General features: G+C 35.9%; 2 protein-coding genes across 4 annotated transcripts; both read right to left on the bottom strand.

Annotated features, from left to right (window-relative positions):
- Window positions 1-4,706: 4,706 nt before the first annotated feature.
- Window positions 4,707-6,111, bottom strand: LOC132642681 (uncharacterized). The gene has a single exon (XM_060359753.1). The coding sequence runs from the start codon at window positions 6,108-6,110 to the stop codon at window positions 4,896-4,898; it is 1,215 nt and encodes a 404-aa protein (XP_060215736.1). The 5' UTR covers window position 6,111; the 3' UTR covers window positions 4,707-4,895.
- Window positions 6,112-7,235: 1,124 nt separating this feature from the next.
- Window positions 7,236-21,344, bottom strand: LOC132641351 (ubiquitin-like-specific protease 1D). 3 transcript variants are annotated; one of them, XM_060358313.1, is made up of 14 exons: window positions 20,581-21,344; window positions 17,230-17,278; window positions 15,184-15,278; window positions 14,875-15,074; window positions 13,209-13,257; window positions 12,622-12,698; window positions 12,495-12,527; window positions 12,274-12,369; window positions 10,928-11,030; window positions 9,937-10,031; window positions 9,424-9,546; window positions 8,827-8,938; window positions 8,075-8,182; window positions 7,236-7,976 (listed from the first exon to the last, which is right to left on the bottom strand). In XM_060358313.1, the coding sequence occupies exons 1-14, from the start codon at window positions 20,875-20,877 to the stop codon at window positions 7,878-7,880; spliced, it is 1,536 nt and encodes a 511-aa protein (XP_060214296.1). In that variant the 5' UTR covers window positions 20,878-21,344; the 3' UTR covers window positions 7,236-7,877. The 3 variants fall into 3 exon arrangements, with proteins under 3 accessions (XP_060214296.1, XP_060214295.1, XP_060214297.1); XM_060358312.1 differs by having other exon boundaries at window positions 9,937-10,034; window positions 20,581-21,342; XM_060358314.1 differs by having other exon boundaries at window positions 9,937-10,034; window positions 14,875-15,071; window positions 20,581-21,339.
- Window positions 21,345-24,826: the final 3,482 nt, after the last annotated feature.

The following is a 24,826-nucleotide window of genomic DNA, read 5'->3' as shown; positions in this document are numbered from 1 at the left end:
TCCAGATCATTCCTCTTGATATGGTGGCTCATATCCAGGGAATTACTAGAAAATTGCCTCATCTAAAGACCAACCTGTTTGGACCATCAATACAGATGGGAAATTTTCTTGTAAATCTGCTTGGAACTTCTTAAGAGATCATCATCACCCCTCCATGGTTAACAAGATGATTTGGCACAATAAGAACCCTGTTAAGGTTTCTTTCTTTGCTTGGAGACTTCTCAAACATAAGGTTGCAGTGGACATCAACTTATTGAAGTTTGATATCAATCTTCCCTCCATGTGTTCATGTTGCAGCATACATCATCAAGAAACTGAAGAGTATTTGTTCTTTAGTAGCATGATCAGTAAAAAGTGTGGAGGTATCTTAACCAGATGTTTGGCATCAACAATGATCCCTCCAACCTGAGGCGTCTCATGATCTCCTGGTGGTGTACTAAAGGAAAAAATGACATTCAAAAAATAGTGCTTCAAATCATCCCTAGCATAATTGTGTGGCAAATATGGAAAGCTAGATGAAAGAGCAGATTTGATAATATTCATATGCACCCTAACAGGATCATTCCTGTAACACCTCGTAGCTTCGGGCTAAGATTTGTATCATAAGATGGGGGTATAATAAACCCAATTTGAGTAGTGTATAAATGATGTTTGAAACCCAATCAATACATGAGAAGAGTCTTTGGGCAAAGCAAAGTTGAAAACCACTCTACGGGGCATGTTTGCAAGTGAGTTTATAGAAGGTCTTACTTCCAACGACCATAGCCCCATTATTAATTTGGAATTTGGGAAACCTTCCTTGATGAAAGTTGTAGCCCTTTGAAATAGATTTCCAACGGTATATTATGGGGGTCAAACGGACATCCGTGCAAAGAGTTATGCCCATTTTACTGAAGACTGTTCGCTGGAAATTCTGTCAGCGTAACGTGACGTTACGGACCGTAACACGTGTTACGGGCCGTAACAGTGGACCGTAACGCATCGAAAATTTCCAGAACCTCACTGGAAATTTTCACCAAGATACGGTACCAAGTTACGGTCCGTATCTCGTGTTACGGGACCGTAACAGTGACCGTATCTTGGTCCGTATGTACGTTTCGGGTCACCTGACTTCGGGAGGCCATAACCCTATCGTAAGTTGAGAATTTGGGAAAACTCAAAGAATGAAAGTTGTAGATAATTGAAATACCTTTCCAACCATAGGTTGTGGGTGCACAGGAGACGTCGGGATAAGGAGATATGGACGTTTTAAGACAGATAGGTCCCAACCCGTTTTCAAGTTGGGTCAACCCATTTTCAAGTTGGGTCAACCCATTTTCCCCTTGGTATATAAAGAAAATATTACCCTAACAGCCCATTTTTCCTCCAAAACTCAGATTTTAGAGAGAGGAAGTGAGAGAGAAGGGACATTAGAGAGAGAAAGTAGAAAATCAACCAAGTTTAAGGCCCCGAATGTCAAAGCTCGTAAAGGAAAAAGTGTAGTACAAGTCGTTGTCGTCATTTTAAGCCCAAGATCGGACTTGGGGGTGTTGATTTCGTGGTGACTACCCAAAAGGTAATATTTCTACTCCCCAATCATTTATAGTTATGAATTGATGAATTCTTGGGAGTATAATAATTGGGTTTGTTGAAGATGATTATATGAACTATGTTAGAATTGTTGGATTGATGACTTGGGATTGTTGTATTCATATGGATTATGAAGAATGATGTTAATTGCATCTAATTGGGATTGTAGAAATGACTAGAAGTAAAAGAATGGGGATTTGGTGAAGAAAACACCATTAATGAGGGTTATAGAGCTTCATGCCCACTAAGTGTTTGATAAAATGCTTAGATGAACAAAACATGGATATTGTTGCTAATATAGAATCCCTATGACTTGTATGCTATAGATTGAAGTTGAAGGTGGTGAAGGACATTGTGATACGCCCAAAAGCGGAAGGTTAAGGTATGTAGAACTTCCATCCACATGTGGGAACTTCTATGTTCTTCCCCATGATCCGTTTAGTAAATTCTATGAGTTCAACTCCTAGGGCATTAAACCCAATGTATTGGTAGCCCGTAATTATGTATGTATGTATGTACATGAATTCCGTATATATGTTCGTTATTGTGTTCCTAAACCTCCATTTCGGACATTAGGAATCCTAGCTTAATCCATGAATCATGAATTCTTCCTCATGTGTTCTCATGATGTTTATATGAAATTGTAAAATGTTATTTTACAAATTACAAGCATGTTTTCAAGTCAACTATAAACGTATGATTATGCATTATGGTATTTCTCATGATCAAGTTTACAAGTTATTTCATGAAAATATGTTTACAAGTCCTTTCGTGAAATCATGATTTCAAGACAAGTACAAGTTAATTCACGAAAGTCATGGGCTTCTTAGCCAACTATATTATTTTCATGTTCGGGAGTTGTAATAATACCGAGAAGGCTCAGATAGCCTGAAACTACGTATGCCAACGTAGGATAAGAATCGCTCCGCCCAGTAGGACGATTCCTTCATATGTTCCCCATTGAGGGATTTGGATCCATTCATGTTATGTTCATGTCTCGTGCCCCGGCAAGGTACGAGATGGCTTAGCTGATCGGGCAGAGATCAGACTCCACGCTCCTCCCCGTGGTGGTTTATGTCGGTATTACAGATTATTACAGATTATTACAGATTATTATAGACTATCTCATGCTTCCAGTACTCAGTTTCAGTTTTAAATTTCATGATTTTGTACTCATGCTCATGCTCATGTTCATGTCCAAGTTTTCAGTTTCAGTTCTTACTATGTTATTCCATGTTCCATGTTGTTTCTTCCGGTTGCTTTACATACCAGTACATTCAATGTGCTGACGTCCCCTTTTTATTGCCCGGGGGCCTGCATTTCACGATGCAGGTACTAACATACAGGACGACACATCTGCTCAGTAGGACAGCATCCGTATCAGCTTATTGGTGAGCCCCATCTCGTTCGAGGTTTAGTCAACTTTTATCTTATGATTAGTTATGCATCTAAAGGTATGCTGGGGGCCTTGTCCCAGTAAGTATGTTTTTCAGTCAGACTCATGATAGAGGTTTCATAGACTAGAACAGACAGTTATGTCATGTCAGATAATCGAAGTCGCATAGCCATTTTGGCTCACTCATGTTTAAACAAGTACTTTATTAAGTATTATGACTTATTATGTTTTATAAAGGCTCATCATGCATTCACGTTATATTCCGCTTATGTTATGCATCATGATGATTCAGCAAGTCATGTGGTTCGCTCGGTCACATGTAGTCAGGCACCGAGTGCCGTGTTACGTCCAGGCCATGGTTCGGGGCGTGACAATTCCTCATATTTTCCAACAAGTTACTACTATTGTTCATAAGCAAATACCAAAGATCCCTCCTCTATTAAATTGGGATGTCTTCCTGAGGGTTATGGAGAAGGCTAAAGATTATGTGACTTCTATTCCAGTGAAGTGGTCCCTTCCTACTGCTGGTTTCATGAAGCTAAATACTGGTGGGTGCTCTAAGGGGAATCCTGGACTGAGTGCAGGTGGTGGAATTGTTAGAAATGATAGGGGTCAAATTTTTGCTTGTCCTCTATGCTGTATGACAAATAATAATGCAGAGGTTTTGGCTCTTAAGATAGGAGTTGACTGGTGCAACAGGGCTGGAATAAGGAGGATTGAAATTGAATGTGATTCAATGCTCCTTACTGAATGGAATTCTAACAAACATGATCCTCCATGGGACTTGTGGGATACCATAGTACACATTAAAGAGATGTTGGAAAATTTTGAGATCTGGACTATTCATCACTGTTTTAGAGAGGGTAATAAAGTTGCAGATCTATTGGCAAATTGGGGACTGCATTGTACTAGTGCTGCTTATATTTCGGATACTCAGGCCATCCCAAGAGAAATTAGAGGGGCTATTAATGTTGATAGAATGCAACTTCCAGCTTTTAGAATGAAAACGCACAAGAATTCCTTCTGGATGGATAAAAAAATGTATAGGCTCTATAATTTTGATGTACCTTGACAGGTATACTAGCTGGTATAGGAGAGATTAGAGATGATCTCTTAGCATATAGCTGATTTTTGTAAGCTTATGTGAAATCCTACATGATCAAAAGAATGGTGGTTATCCCATTCTAAGTTGGTACAGGGAGTTTAACTCCTCTGTTGTGTACTCTGCTACTATATTATATAAAAACATATGCTGCCATCCTTTGACATGGGAGAGATTGATATAAAAAAAATATAAAAAATAAAAAAAAGGTCCCAAAATCAAGTATATGTGCACTTCAGCAAGCACCCAATGCAAATCCGAAAATGAACCAGAGAGCATCACAACATTTACCATCAATCTAAAATGGTTGAGCTCATCTATGAGAGCATTTGTTTGGATCGACTCTTTCAGTCTACTGGATTTTAGGAAATTTATATCCAAGAGGATTTAGCTAGTACTGTATTGCAGATTAGAGATATTAAGTGGCACTCAATTTAGCATGTATTAAAATGTATACAGCGGTGACAACCTGGAGGTGGTTCTGTTTTCGTGACAATATATAGTCTCCAGATAATTTTTTATACTGTGACCAGCACTGGAAATATGTTGATAAGTTTTGAAGTGGGCAATCGATTGTTCAATTTGATGCAAGAAAAACACAACAGAAATTTAAATGACAACCATTTAGCTAGTAGCTAGACCGACACACGCATTTGCGGACAAATTAAAATTACATACGTACTAAGATCAACGAAATAAAAAGTAACATATAAATAAACATTGATTTGTTATTTCATAGATATAGGGGCACTATCATCTTGTTCAAGCATAACATAGTTCTTTAAAATATTACTGGCTATCAAGCAAGGGAAAACATATTTGCCGTCATTAATGGCTCAACTTGCGCTTCTTTGCCTGCTTTCTCAACCGCTCCCTCCTTTCTTCTTCTTCTATCTTCCGGAGTTCTTCTTCGTCTTCTTCCTTTGCTATTTTAGCACTTTGTTTTTCTTCCCTCAGTATGTCATCAAAATTAGCCTCCATATCACTAGTGTCATCATCATCATCATCTCGATATCTGTTGGGATTATACCCAAACATCCTCCTAATGATCATACTAATAGCTTCTGCTCCATCATCATCGTGTCTCATTGGTTTTCTTGCTGGGCGCCTATCTTCCAAAGAACGAGTTGCGTTTTTAGGAGGCAGTTTGGAAAATGGCACTGTCTGTTTCTGCATAATCGGCTTAGGTCTGTATGAAGGCTCAGCTTGTTTTGGCATCACCTTTGACTTTCCAGATTGTAGTACTATTTCCTTTTTCTGTACCAAGGATTGCCTTGGAATAGAAGGTTGCAACTTTGAAGGGTTTGGCTTGTGCAAAGCAGTCACGGTGCTGTTGACACCTGGTGTCAAAACCCTCTTTCCATTTGGACCTAATGCTAGTTGAGTTTGCTTACAAAGAGAAACTGATTTCTGATTCAACAGTTTCGATTGCATTTGGCTGCTTCCCGATATAGGTTTCCCGTGCACTTGACGATCATTTAGCAGCTTTCTCGCTGTATTGGTTGAAGAATATTGCTTGCTGCTTGGTGGTAAAGCTACTCGCCCGTCAGAGGCTTTATGAGATAAGGAACCTCTTGATGGAACCGGAAGATCTGCATCATCGGATAATAAGAATGAGTAATCTCTGGTACGTTTTAACATCTGCACCTTTGTCAACATCGACAACTTTCTTTTTGCTTTCAGGTTATCGTCAAAATCCACCCATCTTTCTATGGCATTATTACGAGCAGCGCCTTCTCTTTCTCTTTGCCGTTGTGTCTTCAGCAACTTGACTTTCACTTTCTCTTCACGCAACTGATTTTCTTTTTTCTTCTTGATTTGCAGTTCATCAAACTCATGATTGCCAAGTAGAAGTTGTTGTTCGGACTTGAATATTACGTTAGCAAAACGTTTCTTGAGCATCGCAGGTCGGATTTGTTTGTGATCTTTTTCAAACACCGTAACATCAAGATCATGACGGAAATCAGTAACTTGAGAGACTTTCCTCTTCCGGCAACAAGCCATCTTAGTTTCGACGGCAAATTTTGGCTGAGAACAAAGCATTATGTTTACTAAGCCCTACGCTCTGTGTAAAGAATTGAGTGTATATAGAAAATTCACTACGTGCACTCTAATATATATAGGTAACATTAGGCTTTCCTATCTCCTACTTTCCTGTTTCCTACTGGAATAAGGTGAGAGTTTCTTAAACTAAAAAGAGTTAGTTACCGTGTCAAATAAGGGAACGTTCAAAAGTAAGAAAATATTAAGGATTTGACGCAACCTAGTTTTCTTGAACTAGAGGCGGCTTGTTTCCTAAATATTTGTTTTCTTATAAAGGTTTAATTTCTTAAACTATCAAAGTACAATTAAATATGGAAATCTCCATGACGAAGGGAGTCGCTGGTTAAATGTGGACGTTAGTTTCTTGATGATGGAGGTTGTGGAATAATGGTCATATGTCATACTCCCTCTATACTACCTGATACTATTCGAATTTCGAGAGTTAAACTTTTTAATTTTGATAGTAAATTCGGACATAAAATCTTAAATATTTGAAAAAAATATACGTATTTAGAAACTAGTAAAAGTACTATAAGTCACAATATTAACAATTTAAAATAATTTATAAGATATGAAAAAATCACGGTCAAAGATCATTTGACTCTTGAAATTCGAAAGATGCCACATAAGTTGGGACCCGGGATTACCACTGAGCCACGTTTAAACTTTAGTTGTTGTCAAGTTATTTCTTGTATTTAAATATACTAGTGACCTTCATTTTGCTTTACCTTGTTATTTATGATATTATTATTTTTTAATTAGCAGTGAAACCCATTATAGGAAATGCAACTTATTACAAAATGAAATGACGAAAATCCGAAAAAGAGGCCATAGAGCATCAGAACGTACCATAAATCTACCACCAATCTAAAATGGTTTTGCTCATCCAAGGGGCATTTGTTTGGTTCAACACTTTTACTCCCTTGGATTGTACAAAATTTATACTCAAGAAACTTTAACTAGTATCGTAGTTGCAGATTATGGGGATTTCGCACTCAATTTAGCCTGTATGATAAATTGTTAAAAGTCGGTGATCTTGATTTTTTCTATATAAAAAATAAAAAAAAGGGGAGGTGAAGAGGGGGGGGGGGGGGGGGGCGAGGGGTTAGTTAGTTCACACAAGTATACACACTAAAACGAGGTCATGTTGCACCAAGAAGCACATACAGCTTTGATTTTTCCATCTCGATAAAAAGAAAACAGTTACATGAACAGTACGAGTTGCTTGAACTTTAAACTCCAGGCAGTACTGATGCTAAAACGAGATGATGTTGCATCAAGAAGCACATACAGCATTGATCTTTTTCATCTCTATAAAAAGAGAACATTTACATGAACGGTACGAATTGTTTGGCAGTACTAATGCACCCCCCCCCCCCCCCGGGCCCCACCAACAACCCCAGATCTCCCAATTCCTAATATCTTGCTAAATGTACTTGGTCGCTTCTGCTGTTGAAAGAAAATGATAAATATGAAATTCTCCTGTATTTTGGGTCCTGTAAAATGTAGCTCCAACCAAAGGGAGTTCTCCCTAATGTATCCCGGATTTCGGAAGAAACCTTCCTAAACAGAGAATATAGAGAGAAATTCCAGAATCTCAAGTAAACCAGGGTATGTGAGTAACTAAAATATCCGACTTTTAACCTATACAGAGTTGGGCACTTCAGGAGTGTTGGTATAATAAGCAGTTGCTCCATTGATGCCTGATCCGGATAAGAATTGTTTGTCAGCAGCAGTTATTTACAGATGGTAGATGACCAGGAAACACTAGTTGTCACTTGAATTCTCGAATTTTTCCTTGAGTATGACACGGATTTTTCGCCTCATTCTAGATGCTTCTTCAGGTTCGAACCAGTTCCTACCAAACTGAAAATGGGTTAATACATCACTAACAAAGAAATTGATGCATTATCATCAGAGGAAAAAAAGATGGAAGATTCTTTAATTGGAACAGGAGTTAATACCATTGCCAGATCCTTCTTTTTAAACCTTTCATCAGCTTCAACGATGAATCGTTCCATAAAGTAAAGCACAAAGAGTCCACAGTCATAAACATTTTTTTGTTGTGGGACCTGTCAGAGAAGTGCAACAGAAGGAGGACGCCGTGAAGGCATGCTAATGAAGTATTTACAAGTTTTCTTATTTCTACTGCAGAAAGTTCTCAAGTAGAATTTGATGAACTGAACCAATATTTTGGACTCCTCTCCCCTTGGTCTATGTAGCTGAACAGCCATGCCGCAATGAATCAGAAAACACAATTCAACCAACAACAACAACATACCCAGTGTAATCCTCGAAGTGGGGTCTGGGGAGGGTAGGATGTACTTATACCTTAGCCCTACCTTTGTGGGGTAGAGAGAAAACACAATTCAACCAAAGAACAAAATTTTACATACCACATGATGCCAAACCAAATTCATAACCTTCTAAGTTATTGACTGCATATATACAAGCAAGAAACATTTCACAAGAATGCTTAAAACTAATAGACAAGAAATCTTTCAATGGGTGAATACTAGAATAATGTTATCATCAATCCTCTGTGGAAGATTTTCCCATATTTTCTGAAAACAAAATTCAATTAAGGAATATTCACATCCCACATTGATCCGAAATCAATTCATTACCTTACAAGTTAAAGACTGCATATATGAGCATCAAAGTATTCACAAGAATACTTAAAACTAAGAGATGATAAATTTAAATGGAGGAATACCGTAATAATGTTCTCGTCTATTCTCCATTGAAGATCTTCCCATATTTCGTCTGCAATAAAAAGATCTGCCACTCCTTCTCGTCTCAAGAATTTCCATTCTTCTACCAAAAATCTGGTCCAAAATTAAAACTTTGAATCAAAATGAACATCCTGAGTGAAGAAGCTTTCCATTTCAGAAATGATATTGCATTGGTCATATTAGACTAATATTCATGATCATTTTATACCAGGAGTTGAGGATATTTTTTTTATTTTGAGAATATTTTTTTATAAAGTAAAATTTTACTAATGCTGGAGAAACCCCCCATATATATGTGGTGTACAAAACATAGAGAACTTAGGGCACACACCAACTGCCCGGAAGTTATTCAAACAAAAACAATGGGTAAGTTTGGCCTTGAATTACAAAAAAAAAAAATGCGCTAGATATGGTTTTATCTAGATTTTTCTTTAGTGCCGATACACACACCCCAATAGTTGCAGTTCCGAACAATACAATAGTAATAATTAAGCAAAGACTAGAACCTCACAAAAACTAAACCATGCAGCATGCATACATGACCATTATTTAACAGCCAACGAAAGAGATAATCTTACTCTTTTATGGTAACAAAAATTGAACTGCTGCAGTGGAGCCCCAATGAATCCAAGTGAAGTACGATTGGCCCCAAATTCTCTTCTTTGTCTGGTATGCAAATTATTACCAAGCTCCAGTGACGACTACGGAGGAGAAAAAGAACCAATACAAGGGCATGAACAGGAAGCTCCAGGAAACTTAGTGCGAAAGAAAAAATTACCTATCTTAGACGAGTCAAATGGTCAAGAGAGAGAGGACAAAAGAAAATAAGAGGAATCTGAACAAGGCACTGGGCTATTAAATACTCCGATCTGCTTAGTTACTTAGGGAAATGAAAATAGCAAATAATAAATACATCCCAACATATGATCCATATCGAAGAAACATCAAATTTGACCTAAATAATGTAGCTTTATAAATTAATAAACTGCAAAACTAGGCCAAGTAATAAAAGCTCGACGGACAGCACAATTGACCCAACTACTGAATCCTCATGAACCAATGAATTAGTAAAAGCAACCTAGAAAACTTACTTTTCATGTATGGGGAGAAAAATATAGGATTTCTCAAATATATTCAGCCCCTTCCACCACCGTCTTAATTTGACAAATGAAGCTTCCCTGTCATTCTGCTGTTGAAATTATGAAACCAAAAATTATTCAGATTTACCTAATATTAGATAGATGTCAGAAAAAAATTATGGAAGTTAAGATGGATGTACTAAAATAGAAATGAACACATCCAACAAAGAGTGCAATTAACATGCACTAAGGAAAAAATAAGAGGTCCCTTAAGATAATATAGCCATATCCTAGGTAGATCTGCAGATGCACCAATCTGTATGTGCAACAATTTGATGATTGAAGATGATAAAAGGGGACATGGTACTTTATCCCCAAAATAAGGGCGGGACAAGGTAAACCTAAAATCAAATTTAAAAAGTTTGTCTCAGAAGACCTACAATCTCTTGCAATCAGTGATGACTTAGCTAAGCACAAGACCCAATGAAAGCAAAGGACCCATATAAGCGATGGCAATTAGTAAGTATATGAGCTTTATTGTTGTTTGTTACATTGAACATTAGGCAGTATTTGCCAATGATCTTTTTATTTTGATCACTGAGTTATATGTGTGACTAGGGTAAGTACTCGATTTAGAGAACCACTAGTTTTTAAGTACCCCTAATTTGCCTCAAGGAGAAATTTCATATTAAAGCACGCTATTCAGGGGGGGAGAGAGAGCATCTACCGGAGAATTAAATGGAGTCTCAAGCGTTTATAGGTGATTCTTAACTAAAATCACATTAATAATTTTCATGAGTTTACTTATAAGAAAAAACATGAACTTGTGCATCAATTCTACAAATAAGACAAATGAAAAATACGACTCCATATTTGTCCCATAATTAAAAACCGTTATTGAGACTTAAGTTCTCAGTTTCTTCACTTTCAATAGGTTCTCTCAGGATTCAACAAACCAGTTAGTTAAGTTCACAGTAAAAAAATTGCATAGAAGAATTAATACCTCGCTGGAAACAGCCTCTTGGAGCTTGAGGTAAAAATATGTATTAAAAAAGTGATACTCACACCTTTCTCCATCCGCATGAGATTTTCTCTGCTGGAGATACCTATGCAAGAAGAAAAGGCAATTAGGTTTTACCAGATTGAATATGTGATTGTCAAGCTATCTCTATCCTCAACTAGGATGAATTAAGAAAAGCACCAATGTCTAACAACTAAAACACAGCTGTCACCTTATGCAAACTCAAAGAGTATATCTCATTGGCAAAAAGGTTCAATTTTCACAATCCGAAGATATCAAGCTAAATGATCATCTTTTTATTGACAAGTATCAAGCTACCATGATCATTTAAACGCCATTAATCCAAACATTATCTTTGAGTGAATATTTCACGACACCAACCAATTGAAGAAACATAAGTAGTCAATGTGATGCCACCAATGCATCACTAGCAGGAAGGATTCCAAAACAAATTTTTATTCATGCATAATTAATAGCGTTTAATCACTTGAAAGAAAACATTGTAATTCTCTGTTCACAGAAAATCAACATTGATAAAATTTAAAAATGTTGCATACTTAAATAGAACTAAGGATCAAAAAGTTCCAAGAAAACATATTTTTTATATTTAGCCACTTTTGTGATATTAAAATGATGTGGTTGACTGAAAACTGAAACAATGATAACAAAAGATCTGATCAAATTCCATGTATTCAAAGAAGTCATAAACAGTTTAATTCAATCAAGACAGACAGAGGACACAATCTAAAAGCAGCCGCTACAAGGTAAGCTTGTCACATAATATTGTTTAGTACGTTACTCTTAGGGGTTGTTTCATTCATAGACAAGTTATGTAAGGATTATAATACAGCAGTAGAAAATAATATAGGAATTGTTAAGGGGTGATAATATAGTTCAATAAACCAAGGACTACATTGGTTATGCAGAGGTTTCATACAGGATGCAGAGATAAAATTTGAGACACAGAATTGTGAGCTTTAGTTTGTTGAACCTAACAACTCCTTAGTTTGTTGAACAAGTTCACAGGCATGAGTAGCACTAGCATCAGATCCACTTATGTAGGAAGGACAGGAAGTACAGAAGCATGTGATATAACATAGATTATATCAGAAGTAAAGTCTACACATAAGAATCTGACACATAACAAATTATGCAACCAGCTAAGGTTAATATTTTGTATATTAGTGTAGATATTTCTGAAACTGAAGAAGCAATTTAATAAACACCTCCTTAGAAATAGGTTTTTTGTATTTTGTACTGACAGCTAGATGTGCTTACTTCAACCAGACCTATAATTTCTAATCAATTCAGTAACTACTTTCACTTACCGAATGTAAAAATTCATTATAGGAGATGACAGATATGCTTCGGGAGCAAGAGATTCCATATCCGAATAACAGATTTCGACTGATTCGGGATCTTCCCTAATAAATGTAAAAAAATGGAACAGAAAGCATAATCAATAAAAAAGAAAGACGGTGCTTGGTTCCCATAGATAATAAGTAATGTTGAATTGTTGATAAAAAAAATGTTCTCATTCAGGACAAACCTTGAAGGGTAGTATATCTTGGTTGCCTTTGTGCTGAAAGAGGTATAAGAGCAAATCATAATTGCTACCAGAGCTAAAATTAGGTGCTTATGTATCAGATGAAAAGACAAATACATCATTTTACTACCTCGCAACCACATGATACATTCGCTGTCTCAGCTCAACAACATCAGGTTCCTCCTCATCCACTAGAACAACCTCATCCTAAGGAAATAGATAATCTCATAATGAGACCCAGGATTAGGAGTAAAATACAAGACTGGTACACTTTTTAACCTCTAAAAGTGGGATCCATAACTAGGATAGAAATTATAATTAATAAGGGTGAGAAGCTACAACATTCATAAGCCCTGCTGGAATGTCCAAGAATTTTTTTAATGAATACTGAAACAAGAAGCAAGTAGGAGATAAGTGGAAGAAGTTCTAATAAACTAATTAATCCACACGTAACCAATGGTACTATCCATCCCCACTGACAAAAAGGGAGAAAAGAAAAGAGGCAGTAGTAATGGTTGTTTCTTCTAACATAGAAAAAGTAGCCATTGTCAGCAGTACACTTGCCTCAAATAGTTGGCCAAACTTTGAAATGAATTTAAACCCTAATCCAAACATAGGAAGAAAAAGCATGCAAATTTTCTAAAAAAGGGCACCTGGAGCATGCATATTTTCTATTCAATGAAAAATGTAAGGAGAGAGATATGAGGGAAGTCTTACATTTGCATGTCTCGAAGTACAGGCAGAATGGGCTTGAAAAGGTTTCCACCTGACAAAATAGAGCAATTCATAATCAAACACATATTTCTTTCATTACTTAATTTCATAACAAAGATCCAGCAACAGGATGTAAGTTAGAGTAAGGGGACGTAGCTGAAGCAAATGAATGGACAGTACAACTCAATTCATGGCTCATTTGCATGTAGATGGACTCAGGGTTTTTTTTTTTTTTTTCCTTTGATCAGGTAAATGATAGATGGATATAAATTGAACATAAAATGATGTGGTTTTCCTACTTCTTAACCAAACAAAGTCATAAAGGTAAGTATTGGGCAAATAATTGTTATTTTAGAGCAAGAAATAAAATGATTTTCATTGTTGTTTTGCAGCAAAAGTTTATTTTGAGGGAGAAAAAGGAAACAAGGAGAAGAAGCACAAACAACTGGATCTTGAAAATGTCATCAATGGAACTGCACATTATCTCATAGCGGATGGTTAAAATTTAATAAGGAATATAATAATGTGGTGATAAATTGTAGTGCATCAGAAAATTTAGAATTAAGGTTTACTATTTTAAGTGCGCTCACGAATATTTGAATTATTGTTTTGCATACCAACGCCGACAAAGGATTAAGGAAAAATATTCTCGCACATGTTAATACTTATATAGTATGATTTGGAGGTACATGGACGAAGTATGAATATTTAATCATATTCAAATAGGTTATGAAGTTACAAAAAGGAAGGCAAAGAAAGGGGAATTGGAGTAAACTGGTGCACACCAGAGAGTATTAAAAGGAACCAAAATGCTTCAGTGATGCATTTAACATTTAAACCATTTGTGTCACAACTTGAAGACAATAAAAATGATAAGTTTTACCCATTAGGTGGGGTCCAAGACAATGGAATAGAAAAGTCCCTTTGTGTCACATCTTGAAGACAATAAAAATGACAAGTTTTACCCATTAGGTGGGGTCCAAGACAATGGAATAGAAAAGTCCCTCTCCCTATAATTTATTACCTTACCAGTTTACATTTGTAAAGACAACGAATAAAGCTTTTTTCAAGAGCTCTAGGCCAAGATCCTCCTTTAACACTTTCAGGTAAATTTCTATCAATAATCTGTGTTAGTTAGAGTTACTTAACGCCTATATTAATAACATTACACCTTTGAACTGGATAGGTTTCAACAAGAACACCAAGGATCTTTAAAAATCCCTTAAGTTGAATTTTGGGATTTTCTTCAAGAAGGTAATGTCTACACTTGTAAATGATGTATATGAGTTATTTATGAGTATTTGTGGTTGTGAAAGGTATTATTCGAGTTGATTGGTTGTTGGAGTGACCATAAATGGATAGTGATGTTGAGACTTGAATGTTTAATTTTAATGACTCAAATAATAGCTACACCATTATCGAGGTTCTTATAGTTATTGAGCATGATATCGTACGCAGACCTTAACCCCTACCTTTGTAGGGTAGAGAGGTTGTTCCCAATAGACCCTCGGCTCAACAAAATCATTTTACAGAACAGGTTTGAAAAAAATACAAGAGTAAAAATGCTATGCTGAAAATATAGAAAAAAGAAAAGTACAAATAAGTACATAAATTAATATATTCTGGGAAAGTTAAGTAAAATAAGAAGGGAGACAAAAAAATTACATACTTTTCTCTTCTCTTTCCGTCAGCATAAAATTCTCGCTCATCTATGCTTACAGGGAACTTAAAAGGTGCTTCTCGTGAAGACAATGTTGTCTTACGTCTTCTTCTCGGAGAAAACTGTTTGGTTAATGTCCTTTTGCGGCCACATGGATTCAGAGCAGTTAATTCATTTTGAAAACCATTGGTTGTCTTAGAGTTTTCCTGCTAATCAATAAGTAAAAGCAACATATATTTTCTTTTTCTTGGGTTGCAGTAAGTGCAAAACAACATTAACTATTTTCATCAGAAAACTTATTTCTAAGTTAGAACATACCTTTTCTTCCAGCTTGTTTGAAAAGCACACAGCAAAAGCAGATTGCAAGGGGGTGGCTGATTGTGGACACCGTTGCCCAAGGCCTTTAGGTACACCTAAAAATTTCATCCACCACTAATTTCCATCAGCAACTCAAATCTTTTGCTCATCTAACTCCCACGTAGCTGCACGCGTACGTTGTACATAAGCCTAGAGTCACACTCATGCCCGCTTGCATGAAGAACTCATAAAAGTGTATAAAGTCAGCACTCAGAGTGTGTTTGGTATGGATGAAAACATTTTCTGAAAAATGTTTTCCAATTTTTCCATGTTTGGTTGGTCAATATGCCTTGGAAAACATTTTCTCTAGCAAAACAAGTTCCTTGAAAATGAGAAAAATGACTTAATGGAAGTAGGGAAAACAAGTTCCACAAGTAACATTGCAAGTTCACTGTCTCCTCCCCACCCACCCAACACCCCCAACCTTTCCACACCCCGCCACCCTCGAACCCCCACTCCCCACCCCACACACCACCCCCCTACACCATCCAAACTACCCCCACCCCACCCCACCACTTAACCACCCCCTCCTAACCCCACCCCCATAACCACGTACCCCACCCCCTACCTCTATCACCACCTACCCCCAACCCCTACCTCTCACCTCCCTACCACCACCCTCTATCTCTCAACTTTGCAAAACTAGGCATTTTCAAAAATAGCAACTTTACAAAAGTAATCATTTTACAAAAGTAGACGCTTTTTAAAAATATTACTTGCAAAAAGTAGCTACTTTTCAAAAATAGTCGTTTTGCAAAAGTAGTCAACAACAACAACAAACCCAGTATAATCCACCATGTGGGGTCTGGGGAGGGTAGAGTGTACGCAGACCTAACCCCCACCTTGAAAGGTAGGGCGGCTGTTTCCGAAAGACCCTCGGCTCAAGAGAGGAGAACAAGAGAGAAAAACAAGACAAAAGGTTAGATAGGATCAAGCATATCGAAAACAATATGAAAGCAAGGAATAACAAAATAATCACTTAAGGTTGCAAAAGTAGTCACTTTTAGAAAATAGCCACTTTGTCAAAGTAGATACTTTTTAAAAATAGTCACCTTTTGAAAGTAGCCAATTTTTATAAATAGTCATTTTGTGAAAGTAGTTACTTTTAAAAACTAAATACTTTGCAAAAGTAGGCATTTTTTAAAATAGCCTCTTTGTGAAAGTATTAAAATAACCATTTTTGCAATGTACCCTTTCTAAGATAGTGGCCACTTTTGTAAAGTAGCCATTTTTTAAAAGTGACACAAAAATGGCTACTTGTGTAAAGTAGCCGAAAAATGACAAAAAAAAAAAGCTATTTTTGCAAAATTACATTTTCGGTCGTTTTGCAAGAATTAAATTTTTGGAAAAATATCCATTTTTATGTTACTTCTCAAAAATGGCCAATTTACAAAAATAGCCATTTTTTGTGTCACTTTTATAAAATGACTAGTTTACAAACATAGTTCAAAGTGCAAAGTAGTCTTTTTTTTTGGTTGTTGTCTTAGAAAAAGGCCACTTGCAAAGGTATGCACATATTTGGATATCTTATAAAAATAGCCACTTTGTGAAAGTAGCATCATTTTCAAAATGCGGTGTGGGGGTAGTAGGGCAGGATGGAATTTGGTTGGGGGGGTGGGGGGTGTAGGAGGTGAGAGGTGGTGAGTTGGGAGGTTGGAGGTGCGTGTGGTTAGGGGGGTGGATTGGTATTTCCGTCAAAATAAACACTAGAAAATATTTTCCACATCCAACCAAACTCAAGAAAATAAGAAGGAAAATCACTTGTTTTCCAAGAAAAACATTTTCCATCATACTAAACACACCCTGAAAATCTCCAAGCTGGAGCTTGGGTACACTTGGGGTGCTAGAAACTATTTTCCAGTTCATACAAGTAAGAAATTGTGACAATAGAAAAGTTTAACGTTGTTTTTTTTTTTTTTTCCTTTTTGGATAAATGAAAAGCTTAACATGCCCCCCCCCCCCCCCGGGACACACACAGACACCCAAAAAAAAAAAAAAGAGACTTACCAGTAGAACCAGAGTGATGCCTCCCCAATGAGGCACATCCATTTGTTCCCTGTCAAAAATAGTGTAAGTAGTAATGCTTAATTACATAAACAATCAAAGAGGAGAAGGACGTATGGTTGTTCAAGGAAGCACATTCCAAATACGGATCTACACCCTATGTTGCTCGGACTCGGTGTCGAGTGTCGGATACGGATCTAGAGGTCGGATTCGGCATAATCTAAATTTTAAGATTCGGGGGTACGGATCTTGGTGCGGATACAGGTGCGGGGATTCGGCTAAAATAATTCAAAATTATAAGAAAAATAACTAAATCTATGCCTAGAAATAAAAAACAAAAATAATTTTTTATAGTTATGTTTCATTTATAATTAAATTTTAATTTTTAATTAACTTGAAACACTTCTAGATACAATAAGTGTCCACTCTTCAAGAGCTCTCCGTTTCTTTCAATTTAGCCTCAATTTTTTTCTCAGATTGGTCCATGGATTTGGTCAAAGTATCCAATGTCGTTTAACCGGATCCGACACGAATCCGGTGTCGGTGTCGTGTCGTGTCGGACACGGGTACGGCAGCAAAAGTGAAGGGTCCGAGCAACATAGTCTACACCACATCTACGGTTATGCCTATTTTGTATCAAGTAAGTATTACCTACAATTATGCATGGTTGACAGCAACATTATGATTATGCATCAAAACTACAAAAAATACAAAAAGAAGTACCTTAAATTAGTCTGAATTTTCATTGTGTCTCGAAAGCCCTTTTCTCAAATTATGCCACTAACTATGCCATCCTAAAATTATTCCACATAGTTATGACATACTAATATGCAGCGTTCACTTATCAACCCATACCAGAGTAACATAAATCCCACATTTGCTATGAAAATGTGGTTCAACGTAGCCCACAACCAAGTTGAAAAGCTTATTTGCTGGATACTGCAATTAGTTAAATATGTCTTGGTCCAACAAAGAAAATAAAGAAAACAGTTAATAAAATATGGGATGCCACATTTCAGGTGCCTGAAAATGGCTACACCAGCTGTGATTATACTTTGAGGAACAAAAGATTTGTTGAGTGATTTTATTGTCTTTTTTTTTTTTTAAAATTGTTTTTATTACATAGGGGGTAAGGGAAGGGGAAATGGGGAGGGGATTACAATGTGGGGATTCGAACCCTCATCAACAAGGTGAAAATTCAGGTAGCCAACCAACTGAGCTACTAGATCCGTACGAGTGATTTTATTGTCCTAAACTAAAGAAAAGTGATTTTGGTAGACAATTTCCTTAACTTGAGTGACCATTTGAGAAATTAACTCCTCTTTAAACTAAGCACCTTTATCAAGAAAATAAACATTTTTGGCTACTTAGAAGCTTCGCTAAACATGCTATTAGTAAAGTTCATAGATATTCACTGTCTTCCTCAAAAATCCACACAGTGCAGTCAATACATGAACTGAAGTCCACATAAAAACCAATGAACTTATTTACCAAGACATTTTTTACTTATTTACCAAGACATTTTTATACTAATTCTAAAGCAAAAGTTGATTTACAGATTTGTCCATATTTCAACAGAATCAGCGGCATTCTTATAGGGTTTTAAAATTTACTGATTTCTTAAAAAAATGTAAAAGATATAGTGAATGCTCGAGCAACAACACTACATCAACAATAACTATGCCTTCAGTGAAACTAGTTGAACTCAACAGCTCTATACTCCCTCCGGTTTAAAATAAGTGTCCACTTTGCACATTTTGGTCCAAAATAAGTGTCCACTTAAATAACTAAGAAGGAAGTAACTTTAATTTTCCAGATTTGCTCTTATTTACTCAAGGCAATAAATAGGCAAGAGTCTTATTAATTAAGGCAGTTTAGTCAAAATACCTATTTTTTCCCAGGAGTTAGTGTTTGCTTATAGAAGTTAGTGTTTTCTTAAGGGCTATGATTGAACCGGAGGGAATATAAGTTAAAATCAGAGCCTCACCTTATCGGATCGAAGCAGTTTTCTCCTCTCTAATTCGTCCTAATGCTTCTTAATATTTGCCTTCAGCTTTGCACCCCCGTCAGATAATCTAGCACCAGTAGACCCACCAAACAACCTTTTCAGTCTGTCAATTTTATCGATTAATTCAGCATTCGTAAACACCAAAAGCTCGTCATTTTGCTCTTCCCCCTCTATGTTAAAAGCCGGTTGGTGTGCCGTCGGGGTTGTTTTGGTGGCGACCACCAGCTCAGCTGGAGGCTCGTCGTCGATTAGCTTATTCCAGTCAAGAAGTAACCGTGACATTAAGAATTTCAAGTCAGTGAAATGCTTTACTATTTTTTTTGTTCCTAACAGAATCTGTCTACACTAACAGCAACTTAACACAAAGTTAACAGGCCCCACTAATTTTTTTTGTTTACTCCACCACAGCAACATCATAAAGTGGCCATTTTTGTGAGCCAGGGAAAACAGAAAAATCCTGCCAAACTGATATTTCTTGATATGGAAACTTCAAAAACGAAAATTCCAGTCCCAAAACGGAAAGGAAAAGCTTCAATTCTTAAAGCAGCAAAGAGAAAATAGCTACAGAGTAAACTCAGAACCCTAGAGCATAACCTAGCCTTAATAACACCACAAAACACTGCATTTTATGCATTTGGGAACCTGTAGATGATGAAGATTAGGGTGGTAAATGGGCAGTTTAGGTTTTTAACTGGGGCTGATGAAAATGGTTTGAAGTAATAAATGAGCTAACTCTGCTCAAAATTTATATGGGCTAAACAACAGATGATAACTCGTCTAATTTAACCCATTTGAGGAATTAACTCCTCTTTAAACTAAGCACCTTTTTAAGAAAATACACACTTTTGGCTTATTAGAAGCTTCGCTAAACATGCTGTTATTAGTAAGTTCATAGATATTCACTGTCTACCTCAAAAATCCACAAAGTGCAGTCAATACATGAACCAAAGTCCACATAAAAACCAACGAACTTATTTACCAAGACATTTTTGTACTAGTTCTAAAGCAAAAGCTGATTTACAGATTAGTCCATATTTCAACAAACTCAACAGCAGAAAACTTACCCGCAACGGTGTTTACACCAAACCAATGGATGCATGACATGTATTTTAATATATACCACTATCACTCAATCATGGTTAATTAAAGTATATATTCACTTTATTAAATCACTTAACCACAGTAACTTGCTTTGTTTTGGTGTAAAAAGTATTTAATGCAGCAGCACTCTTATAGGGTTTCTTCGAAAATGTACAAAATCCAGTGGATGTTGAAGCAACAATACTACATCAACAATAACAATGCCTCACTCAACAACTCTATATAAGTTAAAATCAGAGCCTCACCTTATCGGAGCGTAGCAGCTTTCTCTTCTCTAATTCGTCTTCGTGCTTCTTAATATTTGCCTTCAACTTCGCGCCCCCATCAGATAATCTAGCACCAGTGGACCCACCAAACAACCTTTTCAGCCTATCAATTTTTTCAATTATTTCAGCATTCGTAAACATCGAAAGCTCGTCATTTTGCTCTCCCCCCTCTATACTAACCCCGGCCGCCTTTGGGGGTGCTTTGTTGGCAACCACCAGCTCAACTGGAGGCTCGTCGTCGATTAGCTTATTCCAGTCAAGAAGTAACCGCGACATTCAAAATTTCAAGTCAGTGAAATTATTTAATGCGGAGTAGTATGTTTTTTTGTTTCTAACAGAATCTCTCTATAGTAAAGGCAACTTAATTAACACAAAAGTTAACAGGCCCCACTATTTTATTTTTTTAATTCCACCACAGCAACATCATCAAAAATGGCCATTTTTTGCGAACTAGGGAAAGAAGAAATATCCTGGCAAACTGATATTTCCTGATTGGGAAACTTCAAAAACGAAAATTCCAGTCCCAAAACGGAAAGCTTCAATTCTTAAAAAAGCAAAGAGAAAACAGATAACATAGGAAACTCAGAAAACAAAAGCGTAACCTAGTGTTAGTAACAACACATGGGAAATTTGTCGATGAAGATTATTTGGGTGGATTTTGGGTTTGAACTTTGGGCTGATATAAAATGATTTGAATAAATAAATGATTCTTGTGTGCAGCTCTTGCTCAAACTTTATATTTGGCTAAAATAGTAATAAATGTCTTATGACTCAATCTGGCTCAATATTTACTATGGGCTGGGTTGGTCTTTCATTTTTGTCCTTAAATGGGCTTGTCTTTAACTTTTATCCTTTCAATAGGCTTTTTCTTTGACTTTTGTTCTTTAACAATCGAAGTTATATAATATTATGATGTGAAAATATAAACTTATAACACGTGAAAAAAAATTAATTGTTATAAGGGACAAAACTAAAAAATGTGCACAAAATAAGGGCATAAGTGTCAATGACCCTACATTTCATGACATAAAGAAACCGATAAAATAGAGAAAATAGTAATTTGAATTTTACGATTCATTTAATAGAAATTGTAATGGTATAAAATAGACTTATAATAAGACGGAACTCCTAGCATATCTATATACATGCCAGTACGATTTTAATAAAAATAATGGTTTGTCTCTTAATTTACATATAAAAAATTTCAAAGCCTAAAATACTCCATAAGTTAATGGACATAATTAATATAGTCGGCCTCAATTTGTTAGGGATTGAGCTGTAATTATTATTCTACATGATTAGTGTAGTGTAATTAACATATTGTACTGTATTATGTTAGTAATATTCTTATTAAGTTACTAGTTAATGATAATTATTAAAATTTACTTGTAATTACTTTATAAGTAAGTCATGAGAATAAATAGAACTCCTCAAATTTTACTCATTCTCTTCCCTCACTTATTTGCTTCCAGATGCTATTATGCATTACCAAATGAATTTATTTACCAAGACATTTTTGTACTAGTTCTAAAGCAAAAGTTGATTTACAGATTAGTCCATATTTCAACGGACTCAACAGCACTCCTATAGGGTTTTAAAAAATTAACTCAATTCTTCAAAAATGTAAAAAATCTAGTGAATGCTCGAGCAACAATACTAACTGCATCAACAATAACTATGCCTTCAGTCAAACTAGTTGAACTCGACAGCTCTATACTCCCTCCGGTTTAAAATAAGTGTCCACTTATATAACTAAGAAGGAATTAATTTAATGTTTTCAGATTTGCCCCTATTTATACAAGGCCATAAATAGGTAAGAGTCTTATTAATAAAGTGGTAGTTTAGTCAAAATATATATTGTTTTCTAGGAGTTAGTATTTTCTTATGGATTGTGACTAGAGCTAAGGGACACTTATTTTGAACAGGATGGAGTATAAGTTAAAATCAGAGCCTCACCTTATCAGAGCGAAGCAGTTTTCTCCTCTCTAATTCTTCCTCGTGCTTCTTAATATTTGCCTTCAGCTTCGCGCCCCTATCGCTTAATCTAGCTCCAGTGGAGCCACCAAACAACCTTTTCAGTCTGTCAGTTTTGTCTATCAATTCAGTAGTGGTAAACATCGAAAGCTCATCATTTTGCTCTTCCCCCTCTATGTTAATCGCCGGTTGTGGTACCATCGAGGGTGCTTTGTTGGTGACCACCAGCTCGACTGGAGGCTCGTCGTCGATTAGCTTATTCCAGTCAAGAAGTAATTGCGACATTCAGAATTTCAAGTCAGTAAATTCTTTAATAGTTTTTTTGTTTGTAACAGAATCTCTCTACACTAACGGCAACTTAACACAAAGTTAACAAGCCCAACTAATTATTTTTTTATTCCACCACAGCAACATCATAAAAAGGCCATTTTTGCGAACTAGGGAAAGAAGAAAAATCCTAGAGACTGATATTTCTTGATTTGGAAACTTCAAAAACAAAAATATTTCAGTCCCAAAACGGAAAGTAAAAGCTTCAATTCTTAAAACAGCTAAAATAGGAAACTCAGAAAACTTTAAGCGTAACCTAGTTGTAATAATAACACAGAACACTGCATTTTATGTATTTGGGAAATTTGTAGATGAAGATTTAGGGGTGGCAAATGGGGAGTTTTGGGTTTGAACTTTTGGGCTGATATATGGAAAATGGTTGAATTAATACAATGAGTGTTGAATTAATAAAATGAGTTCTTTGTGTAACTCTTGTCCAAGATTTATATTTGGCTAATACAGTAATAAATGCGATATTGACTAAATCTTGCTCAAAATTTATTATGGGTTCGGCTGGTCTTTAATTTTTGCCCTTCAAATAGGTTGGTCTTTGATTTTTGTTCTTTAGCAATTGGATTTGTAAAATATTACGATGCGGAAATATGAATTTATAATTCGCAAAAAAATTATTTATTATGAGTGACAAAAATTAAAGACCAGCAGAAAATAAGGACATAAGTGTCAATGACCCTACATTTCATGATATAAAGAGACCTATAAAGTAGAGAAAATAGTAATTCGAATTTTACTATTCATTAAATAAAATTGTAGTAATATAAAATAGACATACAATAAGACGGAACTCCTAGCATATTTATATACATGCTAGTACGATTTTAATAAAAATAATGGTTTATCTCCTAATTTACATATAAAAACTTTCGAAGCCTAAAATACTCCGTAAGTTAATGAACATAATTAATATAGTTGGCCTCAATTTGTTAGGGACTGAGCTGTAATTGTTATTGTACATGATTAGTGTAGTGTAATTAAAATATTATATTGTATTATGTTAGTAATATTTTTATTAAGTTACTAGTTAATGATAATTATTAAAATTTACTTGTAATTACCTTATAAGTAAGTCGTGAGAATAAATAGAACTCTTCAAACTTTGTTCCCTCACTTATTTGCTTCTAGATGCTATTATGCATTACCAGATGAACTTATTTACCTAGACATTTTTGTACAAATTCTAAAGCAAAAGTTGATTTACTGATTAGTCCATATTTCAACAGACTCAGCAGCACTCTTATAGGTTTTTAAAAAATTTACTCAATTCTTCAAAAATGTAAATTATCTAGTGAATGCTCGAGCAACAATACTACATCAACAATAACTATGCGTTCAGTCAAACTAGTTGAACTCGACAGCTCTGTACTCCCTCCAGTTTAAAATAATTGTCCACTTTTATAACTAAGAAGGAATTAACTTTATGTTTCAGATTTGCCCCTATTTACGCAAAGCAATAATTAGGCAAGAGTTTTATTAATTAAAGTGGTAGTTTAGTCAAAATATCAAAAAAAATTTAAGAGTTAATGTTTACTTATACAAGTTAGGGTTTTCTTATAGTTTGTGAAAAAAACTAAGTGACACTTATTTTGAACTGGATGGAGTATAAGTTAAAATCAGAGCCTCACCTTATTGGAGGGAAGCGGTTTTCTCCTCCCTAATTCGTCCTCATGCTTCTTAATATTTGCCTTCAGCTTCGCACCCCCATCAGATAATCTAGCACCAGTAGACCCACGAAACAAATTTTTCAGCCTATCAATTTTATCTATTAATTCAGCATTCGTAAACACTGAAAGCTCGTCATTTTGCTCTTCCCCCTCTACGTCAACAGCCGGTCGGTGTTCCGTCGGGGGTGTTTTGGTGGCGACCACCAGCTCGGCTAGAGGCTCGTCTTCGTCGATTAGTTTATTCC

Source organism: Lycium barbarum, chromosome 5, assembly GCF_019175385.1.
Source record: "Lycium barbarum isolate Lr01 chromosome 5, ASM1917538v2, whole genome shotgun sequence".
Classification (NCBI taxonomy): domain Eukaryota; kingdom Viridiplantae; phylum Streptophyta; class Magnoliopsida; order Solanales; family Solanaceae; genus Lycium; species Lycium barbarum.
This window is presented reverse-complemented; position numbering and strand designations above follow the sequence as displayed.

Bases quoted from the DNA above. Each gene is read 5' to 3' on its own strand.
- LOC132642681 (XM_060359753.1), bottom strand. From the start codon at position 6,110: ATGCTTTGTTCTCAGCCAAAATTTGCCGTCGAAACTAAGATGGCTTGT.
- LOC132641351 (XM_060358312.1), bottom strand. From the start codon at position 20,877: ATGTCGCGGTTACTTCTTGACTGGAATAAGCTAATCGACGACGAGCCT. The intron at 15,279-17,229 runs GTAAGTCTCTTT...TGAAATTTTTAG, and splicing joins GCATCACTCTGGTTCTACTG to GTGTACCTAAAGGCCTTGGG. The intron at 12,528-12,621 runs GTAGTAAAATGA...TACCTCTTTCAG, and splicing joins ATGTATCATGTGGTTGCGAG to CACAAAGGCAACCAAGATAT.